Source organism: Poecile atricapillus, chromosome Z (genome assembly GCF_030490865.1).
Source record: "Poecile atricapillus isolate bPoeAtr1 chromosome Z, bPoeAtr1.hap1, whole genome shotgun sequence".
Lineage (NCBI taxonomy): Eukaryota > Metazoa > Chordata > Aves > Passeriformes > Paridae > Poecile > Poecile atricapillus.
In genome coordinates, this window is record NC_081289.1 from 64,622,345 (window position 1) to 64,639,188 (window position 16,844).

The following is a 16,844-nucleotide window of genomic DNA, read 5'->3' on the forward strand; positions in this document are numbered from 1 at the left end:
TCAGGAACTCTTCTTCAGTCTTCCTTACCCTGCCATTAATTTTAGAAATATTTGAAATTGGAAGCCCATTTAAAGAAATCTTTAGTGTAAAAATACTGAAGTATCTCTAGGATGCATTCACCATTGTGTTGTCTTACTTACCTAAAGAAAAGCTAGATAAGAAAAGCCCAGTGCTTTCTCCCTGCTTTATCTTCACAAGAAGTATTCCTTGTGGCAGGGGAGTGGGAAATCTGAAGAATATTCTGTTGTTGGTAGAGCTGGTCCTTTCCATGTCCTGAATGGACCAGGGCTGTGAGACAGGGCTTTATTCCCAGTTTCTGCAGTCCCCTGTGTCAAGTAAAGGGGTACCATATGGCTTAGTGTGGACTGAAGAAGGCCCAAGGTTTGATAATGTCCTGGCTAGCATCATAACACCTTTTAACATTTGGATTTGGAGCTTTATAACTTTCAGTTACAAAGTGTTCTGAGCATTTCCTACATATAAGTCTTTGCAAAGTGCCCCAGCACACCCTAAAATGGTGGTGTCATCAATTAAAATAATCAGGTTATCTGCAAATTGAAATAAGTAGAGTGAGAATAAGGTGTTAAATATCCTGCCAGCGTTTGGAGGAGGAGACAATTGTTGCACAATGATGCCAGCTTTCCTGATATTCTGACCATTTGATTCCATTAGAAGGAAGCATCTACAGAGAGAGGTAAAAATCTTGCTGAGGGAATGAAGTATTCCCCAAGTGGTCCCATAACCCATGGAGTACAGCCAGTGGGGAGGAGTTTACAGTTGGTGGGAAAGAGATGAGAATGACAGAGAAGCTTAGCTCTGAATCACGCCCTTAAAAAGTCTCCCTCTCCATTAATTTTTAAGAGCGCTTAGGAAAGCTAGTACCCTTGGCTACAGCCAGGCCTCTGTGAATATCCTCCCACCCTCTCTACTTAAAATGCAATTTTCAGTGTTCATTTAGTGCCATAATTGTTTTAAGCACTTGAAGAATGGGAGTAGGGTTTATTACTTTCATATGTGTATCCACTTGTCTTTTGAGAGAGAGCAAAGTTTGACTGGAGTAGAGCTCACATACCATTTCTCAAACCCAAGAATAACTTGTTAAGTTTGCTTTTGTTTTGGATACCTCTGGATGCTTGAGAAATTTAATTGACTGAAATTATGGTGAAGGTTTTTTGGTTTTTTTTCCCCTTAAAGGCAGAAAGGGCAAGTGTGGGTGTCCACTCTGCTCTTTGTACTTGCCGTGCCACTTGGAATATGGCACTTGGGTGAGATGGGAAGCTTGACCCCATTCTCACACATCTCCCCTTCCTTGTTTACTTAACCTGCCTATTAACCTTTTCTTACCAAAGGCAGAAACCCTCAAGGGCAAAGAACTTCACTTGCTACTGTGCTTGTAAAACACCTGGAATAATGGGGGCACTTTCTGAACACCATTGGAATAAAAACACCCCTGGCTTTCCCAAACTGTGAAAGCTTGGATCCTGTGGAAGGACTCCCCGTGGCTGAGGAGGGGGGGATAGGAATGGGATGGGAGCCCTCACAACGGGGCGCTCCGGCCTGAGCTTATGTAATGGAAAATGGCATGGGTCCCTACAGAGTGGAGCTGGAATGCAGGAATTGTAATGGCCTGTGGAGGTCTGCAGCTCGTTTAAACAGAGTGGAAACATTGCAGTTGCATAAAACTTGTGAGTCAGAAAGTTTACAGCTTTCCTTTCTTACGGCAAGGGAAAAAAGTCTATACTGCAGCTTTTAGATAAACACGTTAATGTTCAACAGGAATGCGACTGGGAAAGAGCATGAAGAGCCTCTGAGGTAAAGCAAACATAAAACTTTGGGGGTTGTATATTTTGTCTTTGCTATAGTGCAAAGTTTGATTTATTTTTTTTAGCCTAGTTTTCAGTAATGTTACCTTACCGGCCTGGCACTAATCAGTATTTACAGTAACAAATTCTAAATTGCTCTTTAGAAGAGGAAAAAAAAAGCCCCAAAAGCTAAATATGAGTTACTCCACTGCATACCTTTGGTGAATACAGGCGTTTGGTGAGGCTGATGTAGAATCTTGGGGCCTAAATATTATGTTTTAGAGGTAGTTGCAAATTTCCCTACTTTTTTATTCTTTATTTCCTCTAAAAGGGAAAATTAAATGGAAAAGGAAAAAAATAAAAGGATAGCAATATTCCTTTTAAAAGGGGATAGGAATATAATATTTATTAGTATGTGGTTGTATAAAATTATGAATAATTAGTGCCCTTAATGAAGAAGCAAATTCTGGATTTAATAAAGGTGGAATTGTCTGTTAAATCCACAAGCTTCAAAGTCTCCTGCTTGCAATGCTGTCCTAGTACATGCATGTAGTCTTTGGTTTTCTGACTCATCACTTGAGTCTCAGACCTTTTCCACTCCCTGCTTTAAAATAATGGGTTTTGATGCTGAATTAACACGGATGTACTGGCAGACAATTAGGTCTTGTGGGAAAAGGAGGGAAGTAGCTTCTAGTCTGTTTTCAGGAATTCATTGAAGGAGACCAATTTCTCCCTTTGGCTTTTTCAGAACAGTCAGAATCCAAAGCAGGGGGGAAAGGAGCAGTATCTGAGTTGAATGGCACTTCAGAAAAATGCCAAAGTTTGCTCTGTTACTAGTGTGCCTTGTTTGTGGTCTTTTCCAGCAGACTCCATGTAAAGAAAGAACACATCCACTGTCTCTTACATCTCCATCAGGAGCACCAGACAGGCTGTTTCTGTGTCCTGGGTGAGGCACATGGAGCTGCAGGGATGTTGTATTAAACAGTTTCTAGGCTTTTCTTAGTCTGGAGTTTTAGGGAAGCCCAGCTCTTAGGAGTTGCCATGTTGTCTGTCTCTGCTGTCACTCACAAAAGATGTTTCAAAAGCTCATTGGTCAGCTTCAAAAAGGCTTGTCAAAAGGAATAATTAAATTTAAAAAATAGAGGAAGTTCTTGTGAGGTGTATGAAAGGAGCACTGGTACAGTGCAGAGCCTCAAATTAGTGTCTCTCCCTGAAGAGCTGAGCTGGGAGTGGATTTGCTGGTGTGACCAAGCAGCTCAGGTAGCTCAGGCTGGAAGTTCACAAGGATCTGCTGTGAGATGGGCACAAGTGGCAGGTGGGATTCCTTGGTTCTGCAGCCCCTCAGTTACTTGGATGAAAAACATGTTTATGTAGCCTGAAAGTGGAAAGCTGCTCTTTCTGGTCTTTGGTCTCCATTAGTTGGAGAAGGTGCCAGAGACTTTCATCCTGGTTACCACCTCTTCTCTGGCTGAATCTCCTCTCCCGTCTGCTTTGGCCACACTGCCAGGCTCTGGGGCTCAGAAGCAATTGCTGGGGTTCTCCATCAAGCTGTAGCTGGCCAGGCTCACTGCAAACGTGAACATCTATTTTCTCACCTTTCTTTCATTCCAAGTTAGGTTTCGTGGCTGCATTTACAAAAAAACAGTATAAAATCCTCATGGCACAAATGCACTGTCAGCTTGTTTCTACATTTTTTACTATTAGGATTTGTGTATGAATGGAGCTCTCACCTTTGTAGGAGTTGTCTCCATACTTTGACAGAAAAAACAAGTCACACCTAATGATAAGGTCCCCTATTTTCATCTTTCCCTTTCCTTGCAGAGCTGTGAGGAAACAGAGTTGCACCACAGCTGTTGCTCTTCAGTTTCACACCCAAACTTAACCCACCTTATCTCTGAAGCATGGCCAGATCTCTGTTCCTTTCTGTGCTTTGTCAGTATGCACATGCCCAATTAGCAAGAGCAGCTCTCTCTAGGTGATTAAGGATAAAAATTGTGATGCACGTCTCTGCAGATACTTGAGGATGAAAAGGAACTACAGAATTGGCTGTTTCAACAGTAATGTTATGAGCAACTATAAAGAGATATTATCTCCTGATTGAATTTCTTTTCCTACATGTTAGAAATATGTGTAAGTTGAGAGATAGGATGGATGTATGAGGGAGCATCTGTGCTTTGTGGTGTGAATGAAGAATGATGCTCACATTTTGGAAACTGATTTTTTTAGTAACTGATGCTTCTGTTTAATGTTCTTGCTCTTCCCTGGGCCAAATCAGTAATTAGCATGTTCCCCTGTGAATTTGTCTTGTTTAATTATGGTCACATCTCTGAATGGTTTGACATCCCATTGAAGAAAATAAAAAGACCAGGAGAAAGAAGAGAAACCAGTGTAACACGGAATAAACATAAGAACCATCCAGCTGTCCTGTTATGATGTCATTTAACTGGAAAGGTTTTATTCAATGTTAGATAAAAACAATGAAATATGATCTGCACTTCACAACTTTGTACTAAGTGTTCAAATCAAGACCTTTGGGCTTAGCATCTTTAGCATCTTAGATCTTTCATTTGCAAATCTACAGGGCGGTTTGCAGAGCTCTGTCCCTGATTGCCCCAGGGCAGCTGGCAGGGCTAGAATGCTCCTGCTCTGTTTCCACAGAACACAGAGAAATGAGCTGCTGTAACTGATTGTGCTTCTCAGGAGTCATTCCTCTGGATTAATTTATGGTTTGTGTTTAGTGGTAGTTAAACTAACTAATTATACGGATCTGGATGGATTCCATTCCATCAGTGAAAGGAAGCACGTCCCAAATTGACAATATTTCTCTGTCATTTGTTGCCTCCTGATCCCGTATTCTTTCTCTGCCTCTTCCTGTTTCCAGCAAAGTTAGTTGGGATTTCTGTTTATATAAGGACTTATGCAGTGAATCTATAAGGAGGGATAACTTTTACTGCAGAATTTTGCTGAAACTTTTTTCATCCATTCTGGGTTTGGCCCTGTTTTGTTTCCTGAGTTTGCTGAGAAGGGAGCTGACACTTTTGATACCAAGATTCCCTTAGAGATCATACCTTCATGATCCCAGCTGTAGTTGAGGAAGCCTTGATCAAAGAGAAGTCTGTAGTCACCACTTTGGAGAACCATAGCAACAGGGCAATCAAGAAGCTCAATGGATCTTGCCAGATTTCTGCTAATGGATGTGGAGGCTTGTAAGCAAGAAACACTTTACTGTAAGGACTGGGAGGCGTTGGGTTGTCTGCCACACACAAGGGCTGCAAAACCAGAGAGCTTTTGGCACCTTGACATGGTTTTGTAGAGACATCCTGTTGAATGTCAAGAGAGCTGTTTCAACTCAGCTTACCACTAAGAATACAGAAAACCTGTGTAGTTCAGAGCTATTGAGGAGTGAATATTTTGGAGTAACTTGTCAGTCATCTATTTCCAAGGCCCAGTGATATTTATCAAAGAATTTAGTGAAACTCTATTAGCCCAGTAGCTCTGTTAATGATCTGTGGATTTTTGCTTTCCTCTCCCCCATAGTTTCAACATGGAGCTCTTGCGATTGATTTATGATTCACATGAGGTTGGAGCAGTGGTGGGAGAAAGGGTGTTATTTAGAAACTAGCTCCAGAAGAAAAGTATATTTTCTTTAATTAAAACAAACTGCACAGTGCTGCCAATGGCCCTGTTTCAACTGTGGTAGGTAACAAGATTTAAAGAAAAAAAAATTGCCTTCTTGCGAAGGTCATCCCCAAATTATGGAATTTGAAACATAACCTGTCCCATTTTTCTTTTTTCTGTTCTGCATTCCTACCTGTAGACTAAATTAATTTTCTAAGTGTGTAAGGTTTGTTTTTTGAAAACTGCTTCATTTACAGCTGAACTGTACAGGTGGTCCGAGTGCTTAAAACACTTTCCTCATAAGAGGCTCCTCATGTAGTCTGGTCATACAGTTCAGCTTTGGGAACTCTGGGGAGCCACCGTCTGTGTTAGAGAACAGAGACATCTGAAATAAATCCTTTTTCTCTATACATCTTTAGGCACTGAGGGGTTTTTTAAATAGATTTCCTTATGTATTTTAAAAATGCATATATTTTGTAAGTTAGTGCAAGTAAATAGTGATGAGTTCTTTTGAACGGAAATGAGTGTCATAATGCCTTGACAGCTCAGTGATCATACATGTGGATTCTGTTGTTCCAGAACCATGATAGTTTGTGACACTTAAAGGAATTAGTACTTAAGCAGGATGCATATGTTATGTGTATTTTCTTGGTTTGGGATTTGCTTGTTTGTGGGCTTTTTAAAGCAATTTTTCCTCATTCACTGACCTATAATGGGTTTTCCATATTGGGAAGTGCCATAAATCAAAGCCAGATTCATTGAAAAGCTACTAACGTTTTGAAAAACTGGTCATAGAGGATGTCAGGGAAGACAGTTTAATATTTGAAACAAATCACTGGTTTTGTGCTTTCTCAAATCAGTTCAGTACAGACAGTAACAGCAGGTTAAAATACAGTCAGAGGAAAAGAGGGTTCACTTGGTGCACATGTAAAGGCAGGTGGTGTAATGTCAGACTTCAGAGATTTGAGAGTTTTGTGAGTGTAATTCATGTTGAAAAGGTAGTGCAGCAACATGTTACTAGGAGAGCATGAGTAGAAAAGAAGAAACATGACTTTGAAAGGATGAATGCCTTAGAGGAAGTATTGAAGCATCCAATCTTGAATCATTTCAATTGGCCTGATAGAGTCCTGGAATAAAAATAAAAGACTGCTCCTCATACTTATGACGACAGAGCATGGGTTCCAACACCCTAGAATCTCAGTTGTTTTGCACATTAACTTCCTTCTTAATTTCTTGTCACAGGTTTCACACAGAAATGAGACCAATCCCTAGGTAGCTGGGAAGAAACCTTTTTTCCCAAACTTTTTCCATGTAATCTTTTGCAAAGATAGTGCAGATGTAAAATCCTTGCTTGTGCAGCTTCTTTGTAAGGACTTCTCTATTTCCAGTCATGCTGGTGAGAGGATCCACAAAGCAGCCAACAATGCTCCCAGCGAATAAAGGATAAGCAAATGAAACCAAGGCAAATATTTGATTTTTTCTTCACCACCCTCTCAAATAACTGCTTAAATTCAATCTCAGAGGTATATATTCCCTATAAATGCTTCCAGTAACAGAAAGAAAAACATTAGGCCATGCAGGAGAAAATTTAGCAAGTATGTGAGAGAATTGTTTTGCAATTCTTCCTCTCAAATATGGAACAAGCAGGATCTGTGCTCCTGATGGGCAGTGCCTTAGTTGTCTAACAAACTAGTCAAGTTCTTTATTTTACTTGTTTATTTATTTATTCAGGAGACTGAGCAGGAATTGCTGTTCATAGAATGTTTGCTCTAAAATCTGTTTGCTGGCTTTTTTTATTAGATAAAATGGGTTGTTACACACTATTGCTTTGGTGTTTCTACGTTTACTAATGATACAGTTTTTAAAATCGAAAGAATGGGCATAATTCAGACAATGGTAATGCAAGCCCTGGCAAAACAGTACATTAGCTTATTCCTGAGTAATTTTAATTTGCATCTTCAAACTGTAATCATGGTGAACATAGCATTTGGCAGATTCAGCACATCACTGCTTCAATTCCTTGATGATAAAAAGGTGTTCCATTCTGAACAGGTTATAATTTCCCTTTCTTCACTTAAAACCCTGCTCATCTGGAAGGAAAGAGCTGGGGATTTTCACTGTGCTTTGCAAGTCTTCCCTCTGCTTCACCTCCCCCACTTGAGATGGAGAAGCCTTGGCTTGGTGTGATTTTGAAAGATGAAACTTCTTCCAGTGTCCTGAATTAAGTACATTAATTGTGGAGCAGCATTCAAAATATTACTGCAGGATTTTAATTAGTACTGTAGGATTTTAATTAGCAATGTAGGGTTTTAATTAGTTATGTAGGATTTTAAAAGTAAGCATTACTAAATGCATATTCATACTTTTACCAAATAGAGTAAATATGACTTTTTCTTAATGAGCTCTCAGTATAAACCTGATATGGGAGAAGGAAGTGTCTAGAAAGCATCTTGCTGGGGTGGAGACTGAAAGATGTGGCTGTTCATGGTGTAATGGATGCTGTGCCAACTTTTCTGAAGAATCATTTCCACATATTAAGAATGGGAAGAAACATCAAAAATTTCTGAGAAGTGGAGGGATAGAAATAAATGTTCCAGGCAGAGTAGGAATATGTAGCCAGGCCTTGGCTGCTGATGTATGGTTCCACAGAAAGATCTGTATTTCTTCTCATATTCTGGGGAGAGAAAAATCAAGGATTACTGTGTTTCCCATTTTGTCTGGAGAACCACAAAGCTGACCTAAGGAAAAAGCACATGTACAGCTTCTCTGCCAAGGCTTTCCTGCTGCCCCTCAGTGCCTCTCCCATCTCCTATGCTAAATGCTGCTCTCCCACAACTGGTACAGGCACCACCACATTTGTAGATTAAATACTGGTAGATTTTTTTTGGTAATTGTAGATTAAATACCTGCTCTTCCTCTCACAGGTGGATTTGCTGAGTTCTCCAGCTCTTTCCCTGGTCTCTGTGAAGGAAAATCCACACTCATCCCTACTTGCATTTCTCAACCCTGCCTACCTGTTTCCAACACTGGCCCAACAAGAATCCTCCCTCATCTCTACCTTGGGTGTCAGCGAGATGTCCTCAACAAGGTGAGCATTCTGGGTGCCATGTGGGTCACTGGAATGAGTATCTGATCTCCAGGGATCTTCCATCATGGTGTATCGGTACAGGTGTGAAACAGCAGAAGTGGATGCAGGTAATCCACAAGCCATGGAAAGCTGTGGGAGAAGCAGTGATCCACACACCACATAATTAATCTATGGGTCATGTAATATGAAACTTTGTCCTTCATCCTGTGGCAGATGAAATGGTACATTCCTCAGGAACCTATCAACCAACAGCAAATATCACACCTACCATGAAAGCAGGTCAAGTGTGTTCCTATCACAGCTCTGACTGGCTTGTTTTGGCAGGTCTTGGAGGTTGACGCAATTATATTCATAGTTACAGCAGGACAAAGGAAGATTGTGTGGTTTTAGTATTTCTTTCAAGTGCTAGGAAAAAATAACATTTAAACACTGTGAATTGTATAATAAGGGATTACTGCAAACAAATCTTTGTGCACCTACTGAAATCAGTGGGATTGTTTAAAATGAGCTTTTATGGTGGCACTGCATTAGGAAGTTTTTACTGTTTCTAAGTAATTTAAATTACTAAAACTGAGTAATTTCTGCTCCTAAAGAATAGCAAAAAAACCTCATCTTAAAATAGCAAAATTATCAAATATAGTACTTGTAGGATGCTGTACTATCAGATGTCTAAGAGAGCTCGTCTCAAATTGCTATGGGTCTCTGTTCCTATGTACAACCACAGATGTTTGCCTCTGTGAGGAGCCAGCTCACACTGCTTCCAACCTGCACCTCGGGTCCCTTCAAAGGGAATTTTTATTCCTTGTGCTGCATGTGCCCTCTTCCCTCCTGTGCTCTCTGACAGTTCTATACATTAGTTGAATCCTTAACAGCCTTCATAAGCTGGCATTAAATATATGGATGGGGAAGAGGGAAGGAGTGCTTTGCTCTAGAATATTCCCCTAATTATGTGCAAGGCGTACAGTGTATGGTTTTTTATCTACATACAAACCTTAAGCCAGGAGCTATCATAAGTAGTCCTGTAACTGGATAAAATTTATGTACTTTGACCATTTAAATTTTCACTGGTTTCTTCTACTTTTGCTTCATCCCAGTCTGGCCATTAATAGGCTATTTTTTGATTTTTCACAATTATTTTAAAGGGATTTTTGCACAAGCAATCATATGGAAGGTAATTGTGCTCTGGAAGAAGGCAAAGAAATGGAGGATAGTCAGCAGACATTGCATGTACTTTGTCCTTTAAAATCTTCCTTGTCTTTACTGCCAGGTAGCAAGTCAGCCATTCAATTCAGTGATTCACTTATGATGGAAGTCAAAGCAGCTTATTACTCTTCCTACCACAAAAATATTTTATGGTCCCCAGAAAAAAGACAGCAGGAGCTAAGTAATTTAAAAAAAAAACACCTCTTTGAGTTGATAAGGTATTGGATGTTTGTGTCAGTGTCTGCAATCTTGGTGTCGCCTCAGTGTGTGTCAAAGGAAACCCTGTAGCTGAAGATACTTTGGAATTAGTGCAAGAACCCCAGGAGCTGGTCAGATTTATACCTCTTCACATGTTCCTTGGACTGAAAATCAAGGATTACTGTGTTTGCCATGCTGCATGGAGAACCACACAAATGATAGCACACCACCTATTCAGGTGTTCAGGAAGTTCTTAATACCTGGTGTCATCCCTGACAACCAGTGTTTTGAAAGTTCTTCCACTGGTGACCTCTTAGATTTCTTACCCATTTTTAGGACAAATATAAATATTTTTATTTCAGATCTACTAATTTTTTTTAACTTTTTCCTTTTTCTTGGGCATGTGGCTTGTTGGCTGCACTAAACTAGACCTAAGTGCCAGTGGCTTATCTACCTCTTATATACATCTTCAGATTCCATGTTTGCCTCTGGAAAGTGCAAAATGGCTCCCATCTTTAATACCCGAAAATACTAAAGAAGCTGTGGGAACAAATTACAATCTGTACACTCTTAGAAGGCACTTGATGTTTTCCACAATACCAGCAACTCCCAGCTTCCTGGGTTTAATCAGTTTCTGGGTTAAATTAAAAGTTAGTGGTAGCCACACACTGGCATGTTAGAAACACAAATAATGCATCTCCGCTGCTCTTCCTGCAACGTGCTTGGCTTCTGGGAAGCCTGGATCCTGCACAGGGGCATAGAGGAGAGCAAGCAGGATGACTGACTACACTGATTGCCCAGAAATGCATGGCAAGAAATCTGGGAAGAAAATTCAAAAGCAGAGGGCGAGAAACAAAAAATGAGGGACAAGTAGCAAAGTGCTGTCTCTGTTAGGACAGTCCAAGAGCTGGTAAGTGGCTGTGTTTGCATGTTCTAGTTTAATGGCCTTGCTGAGGCTGCTTGGGACAGGAAGTCAGCTCTCTGCTAAGATTAAAATAGCTCTTTTCTATTCAAATCCAGATTTTAAAAAAACAAACAAATAGCTGAAAAATTCTAGTAGGATTCCCCAAACTTAAGATATTGTTGTATACTGACCTTATTTTTGCCTTCAAGTGCTGTGAGTTCTCGTGGTTTCTTCCATTCACTAGACATACCAATTTCTCTGAAATTAAATAATCTCAAAAATATCTGCAAGAATCTACTAATCAGCACTACTGTTTGACCTGATGAATTAAAGACGTGAATTTTCATCAAGTTTATCACGATGAGCTTGTCTTTTCAGAATCTTTATAAGCTCTGAGTGCCTGAGCAGGGAAATGTTTCTGTTGTTGCAGGACTATCTGGATTCATGACCTTTTCAGAATACTAATGCTATTTACCATCAATACCTCTGCTGATAATGCTTCATTTAGGAAAGATGTGCAGCCACAAATGCTTGGTTTCTGTCCTTCAGCAAAACTATTCATTCAGGAAAGTTAAGAGAATTTTAATATTTTTTGCAGATTTTTTTCTAAATGCTTACTTCTGAAAACATTTATATTTTTTGCAGTGTTGAAATGCTAAAACTCCCCTAAGAGTTCCAAGAGAAAAGTTTGTTTTGGGTCTCAGTGTGCTACATTGTGGTTATTTTCCTGTGATAAATTGGTGGCATTGCAAGACAGTATTTACTTTTACAGAAGATCTTCCTTGTTCTTTGTGAAAGAGAGGAAAATTCTTACCTACATAGGAATGACTGTCTTTTCTGAAAGTTAGTGTGACAGAAAGCAATTGTAGTGTGGTTATGGGCCTGAAGGAGCATCCTACTTACACCTCATAGCTTGTACCAGCATTTAAAATGTAAAACTTTCTGCTTTCCCACTTGAATAACTATTCTTTTCTTCCAGACCCGGATTTTATTTCCCAGAACAACATAACATTTTAAGGTGCTATTAATTTTCAGATTAAATAAGTCATAAAATGTAAATAAGCTTGCAAAAGAGCATTTACCTTCTTTTCACAGAGTTGTTAGTATTAGGATTTCTGGATCTTCCATTGTAATTCACTTTTTGCTCTTGGGTGCCTCACACTGAAGGCACTGTTATGGTTATTACACTGGAGCATGTCACAGTGGGAATGGTTGATTCTTCAGAACAGAAGGAAGCATAACTTCTTTCTTTAGCTTCAGTCTGAAAAACAAGCACTAATATTTTGGGGTGGTTTTCCGGGCTTGTAGATTTTGGACTTGGCATCTGCAGCCTTCTTGTTCCATTTGAATAATCAATTCCACATCAAAAACCTGGCATAACTGTGCAGTGGTGATGGTTGGACTGTACTGCCCATCAATGGCTTTTTATGTTTTTAATGGCAACTTTATATTTTAAAAGAAATCATAAGGTTTTCTATCCTTCCCAATTCATCACCCCCTCCTTGGCTATGTTCTTAACAAACCTGACCGTGGCAGTCCATTTGTTAGCGAGGCTTTCACTACCCCCCTGTTCATACCTGCGGATCCAGGACCCTGTGTGTGCTTTCGTCCTGGATATTCCAGTTGCTCCTCACTCACCTTCAAGCAGTGACAACAAGGGAGTAAGCTGGTTAGGGGTCAGTATTTCAGCTCTGTGACCTAAAGCCAGTAATTGTTTCCCGGGATTTGCTGCTGAAGAGCTTTGGGATCCTGGAAGGGAAAAGCTGTGTGGTCCAGAACAGTGGGGTGGGGATGTTAAGGATCAGGGTGCCCCCCTGGCACACGTAAGATACCAGGAATCCAGTTAATGCCCTGTGCCAGGAATCCCATTCTCACTACCTCTCCCCTCTGGATAATTCCCAATATTCCCATATTTCCTTACAGCACTCCTGCTTTTAGGCATGTCAGTGTGTGAGAGTGAAATCCAGGCAAGGAAGGTGCAGCAGCAGCAGCTGTGGAAGGCATGCAGGGCTGGAGGGAGCTTGGTGCTTCAGCTGGGGGATGTGACACAAGGGAGAGAGGCAAACAGGGACATACTGCAATTTGTTGATGAGAAGCTAAGCTATACTGGGAGTGTGACCCAAGAAATTAGCAGGGCAAGAAGCACTAAGGCTGAGAACTTACCTTGATATATACAGCCCTTTTCCTTTTTTCTTTTTTTTTTTAAATTTTGACCATTGCAAATAACTCTTCTGATTATTTACTTTGCAAGGAATTGTCATCTCCTGTTCCCCTAGATGAATGTGTTCATGACAGAATGCATGTCCATTGGTTTGATGTGCCCACAGCTCCAGCCTCTGAATGTGCTGATGTGAGGGAGCTCGGATGAGAGGTTGGAGGAGCAGTTTATTTTACTCCAGGCAACAAAAATCAGCTCCCTATCAGAAATTAATGTAAAATCCCTGTTTAGAACCACTATTGGCTGGACTTTGTGCACTCTCCTCTGCAAATGACTGAAGGAGATTCCTTTCTCCCCTGTAGCTCTTGGTTCTCACTCAGCATTTAATTTATGCATGGATATCCCTGTGTGTGTGTTCATCCCTTTTACACACGCTGTGCCATTTGTGTGGGGTACTTGTGTTCAACATCACATGTTAGTTAGACTGCTCTGACTAAACAAGATAGAGTTCTGGCTTTTCTGCTAAGTAAGCATATCCCTGTTTCTCCTCACTAAAAGATCTCTATTCTAGCAGAAAGAATTTGGGAAAGAATCAACCATTTGGATTTGTGACTGTATTTTTCTACTGGTAGATCTTCAGTTAAAATCAGCAGTGTAGAATTCCTTCATGCTGCTGCTCCTGTGGATTGACAAACTTTATTATATATCTGCTATGAAAGCAAAAGGATTAAAACCAGATTTTGGGGTTTGTTTTTGGGTTTTTTTTAATGTTTATTTTGAGATAAGCGTTTCCATAGAAATCTGGCCAAAAGCTCCTCAGTGTTTATGTTCAGTGTAAGTAGTGTCCAAGCCTAGTATTGCATGTCACTTACTGCCAGATCCTCTCTGAACCATGGCAGTTTGATAAGCATTACTCTAACATGCTAAATTGCTTTCTATTTCAAGATGCTTCCTTAGAGGAAACTGGATGGTTTGTATTGGAACCGTCTCTACTTTTCCAGTACTTCTTCAACATGTTTTTGGACTAAGGTGCCCACTGCATCACAAACTACTTTCCCCAACTATTAATACCACACATATGTCAAGATGTAGAAAAGAGGCACCTCTCTTTTATTTCAGTCATGAAAACTGATTTATTTAAAAGCCCAGCTGGCTCTTAAATGTACACTGAGTGTCTTTGCTTGTTCCTGTGACATTTCTCTGAGAAGCAAGAGGCATAGAGACTGTAAACTGAAATTGTGTATCACAGAGCAGGACTCCTGTAAAATGCCACTCAGTGCTGTGGAAATGGTTTAATTCAAGATCTTAATCTCTTTCCTTGAGGTTTTGAGAGAGTTTTGCACATTCCCTTAGAAACAAGAAACTCCTGGACTTGAGAGGTGACTGCAGGAGGCATCCATTTAATTTCCTATTTCTCACCAATATCTGTAATGGGGCAATTTCAGTCCTAGATATGTGATCTGGAAAACATGTATTCAGGTTAGCAAACTGCATGTGGGAAGTGTTTGTTGTCAGCTTGCATGCTGAGAATTTAAACCAAAGTAGCAAAACGTTCATTCTCTTGGAAGTGATGCTTCAGAGTAGCAGAAGGTATTCTACCATTACTTCTTTGTTAACTTTGTTTTTATGGGATTTGCAGTTCACATGTTATTTGGACACACTGGATGAATCATTAGAAGTTGTTAAAATAATTCAAAGCTGAGGAGTTGTCTTTTTCCTAGAAGAATGTCCCTTACACAGCTAGAGCAATTCCAACACAAATTTCAGTTTGGTCTTTAGCTTTGTAATGTGCCAAAGGTACCATTTGACTTGTCTAGGCTTAATCTTCCTCTCTTTCCTAGGAGCTGATGCAGCAGAATGACATTGGCTACGTCCTGAATGCCAGCAATACTTGTCCAAAGCCTGATTTCATTCCAGAATCCCATTTCCTCAGAGTGCCTGTGAACGACAGCTTTTGTGAGAAAATTTTGCCTTGGTTGGATAAATCAGTCGATTTTATAGGTGAGTAGAAAAATTTTAATTCTCTCTCTCAAACAGTTCTTAGGTTGCTCTGTGTGTCTGCCATGCTCTTTTGGCCAGAGAAGCCCCAGGTGCTTTCTGTGTGGTGTGAAAATACCCTCAGAATCGAGGTACATGATTAGCATCACTTCATGAGCACAGGAGCGAAAAGAGGGGAGATTCTGCCACTGCATGTTCCAGCATTACAGAGCAAAGGCACTTCAGAGCTGCTTTCAGGCAGCCTGCTAGATGCCTGATGTATGTCTGCAGAGTGGATTAGAAATTTGGACATACACCTTCTGTCTTTACCTTTGTTAAGTGAACTAGCCAGATTTGAACTAGTTCCATCGTGAATGCTTGCTTTTTACTTGTATATAAAATAAGAAACAATCACCTTTCCCAGACATCTAAATAGGGCTGTTTACGTGTACATTAAAATGAGCTATGCTGTGACTACAGAATGTTTCCTGTGTGTAGTCATGCTTTTTCTATACTCAATGCTACTACACAGTGCTAGAGAAAATGAGTTTTATTTCAAGCTTCCATGAGATTTGCAATTAGCAGTTCATTTGGAAGCTTTGAATAATTTTCAGTAACACTGCTTTCTCTGTAAACTTTTCATCCCAGTATGATGCTGCTGAGTTTGACAGTTGCCAATTTCTTTTGCCATGTAGAAAAAGCAAAAGCATCCAATGGCTGTGTGTTGGTGCACTGTTTAGCTGGGATATCTCGCTCTGCCACAATTGCCATTGCATACATCATGAAAAGAATGGATATGTCCTTGGATGAAGCTTACAGGTAGGGACATCTTCCCTTCCTACTAACTCTTGTGCCTGTTGCCTTGTTTTTAGGGTGGATGATAAAAGGTTCTGTGACCAAGGGTGGAAACAGACATTTTATTTGGTAGTTCACTGGCCACATTTGTTTTAAGCATAGGTTTCCTCCAGAAACAAATTAATGGTATTGAATAAATATCACACAGCTAATATTAATTGCCCACTGCAGAATGGTCTTTGATCCAAGCAGGCAAATACATGGAATGTGAACTGCCTATTCCATGTATGTGTTTTGTCCTGCTTCCGGCCAGGATGGGGTTAATTTTTACAGTAGCCAGGAGAGGCATGGCCAGGACCTGGAGGTTATTCTGTGCCACCTCCTGTCAGTGCTGGGAGCAGGGGAAGGGTCCCTCCTGGGGCAGGTGCTGTGGGGTTTCCACATGGTGAGAATCATTTGCATCTTTCTCATACCCTCTTGTCATTACTGTGGTGCTGTTACTGTTCATTTTCTTATCTCATCGCTGTTTCCAGTAAATTGTTCTTATCTCAACCCATGATCTTTGCCTTTAGTGCCTCCAGTTCTCTCCATCCTGCTGCAGAGGAGCAGTGCATGGTTTTGGAGAGTTTTGGTGGGAACACCATTCCTGAACCACAGCTGTGTGTACAAACACACAGAGCCACAGCACACGTGTAACAGCATCTTGTGAGCCACAGGGACAGCAGAATGGTCAGGGTTGAAGAGATAACTGAGGGTATTTAGAGCCACACTTAGGACAAATGCTGGGCTGGATCTGTCTCCCGCATTTTGGTGTTTGGTTGTGCTGACAGAGAACTGCCTGCAAGTGAAATACCCAGGAATGGAGAAAGCTTCTTTGTTGCTCTTGAAGTCAACCAAAAACTGTGGAGAAAGTATTTTGAAGAGTAACTTCATTTGGCAATATTTGTGGAGATCTCCTTCCCTTTCCTCCTTTACACATCCCATTTTTTCTCTACTTGGATTGAGAATACTTTCCTACTCTCCAGGTGTCTTGGTTCTGTTTAGCATGACTTCTGTATTTAATTTAACTGACTGCTTTGTTGTGTTGTACGGAAAATGAT

At 40.5% G+C, this 16,844-nt stretch overlaps 1 protein-coding gene across 4 annotated transcripts in view; it reads left to right on the forward strand.

Annotated features, from left to right (window-relative positions):
- LOC131592631 (dual specificity protein phosphatase 16-like) overlaps positions 1-16,844 on the forward strand; it is a 65,053-nt gene that overhangs the window by 40,223 nt on the left and 7,986 nt on the right. For all 4 annotated transcript variants that reach the window (XM_058864250.1, XM_058864251.1, XM_058864252.1 and 1 more), the window contains exons 5-7: positions 8,346-8,509; positions 14,814-14,973; positions 15,645-15,768. In XM_058864250.1, coding sequence (XP_058720233.1) covers positions 8,346-8,509; positions 14,814-14,973; positions 15,645-15,768 — 448 coding nt within the window. The remainder of the gene's footprint in view (positions 1-8,345; positions 8,510-14,813; positions 14,974-15,644; positions 15,769-16,844) is intronic.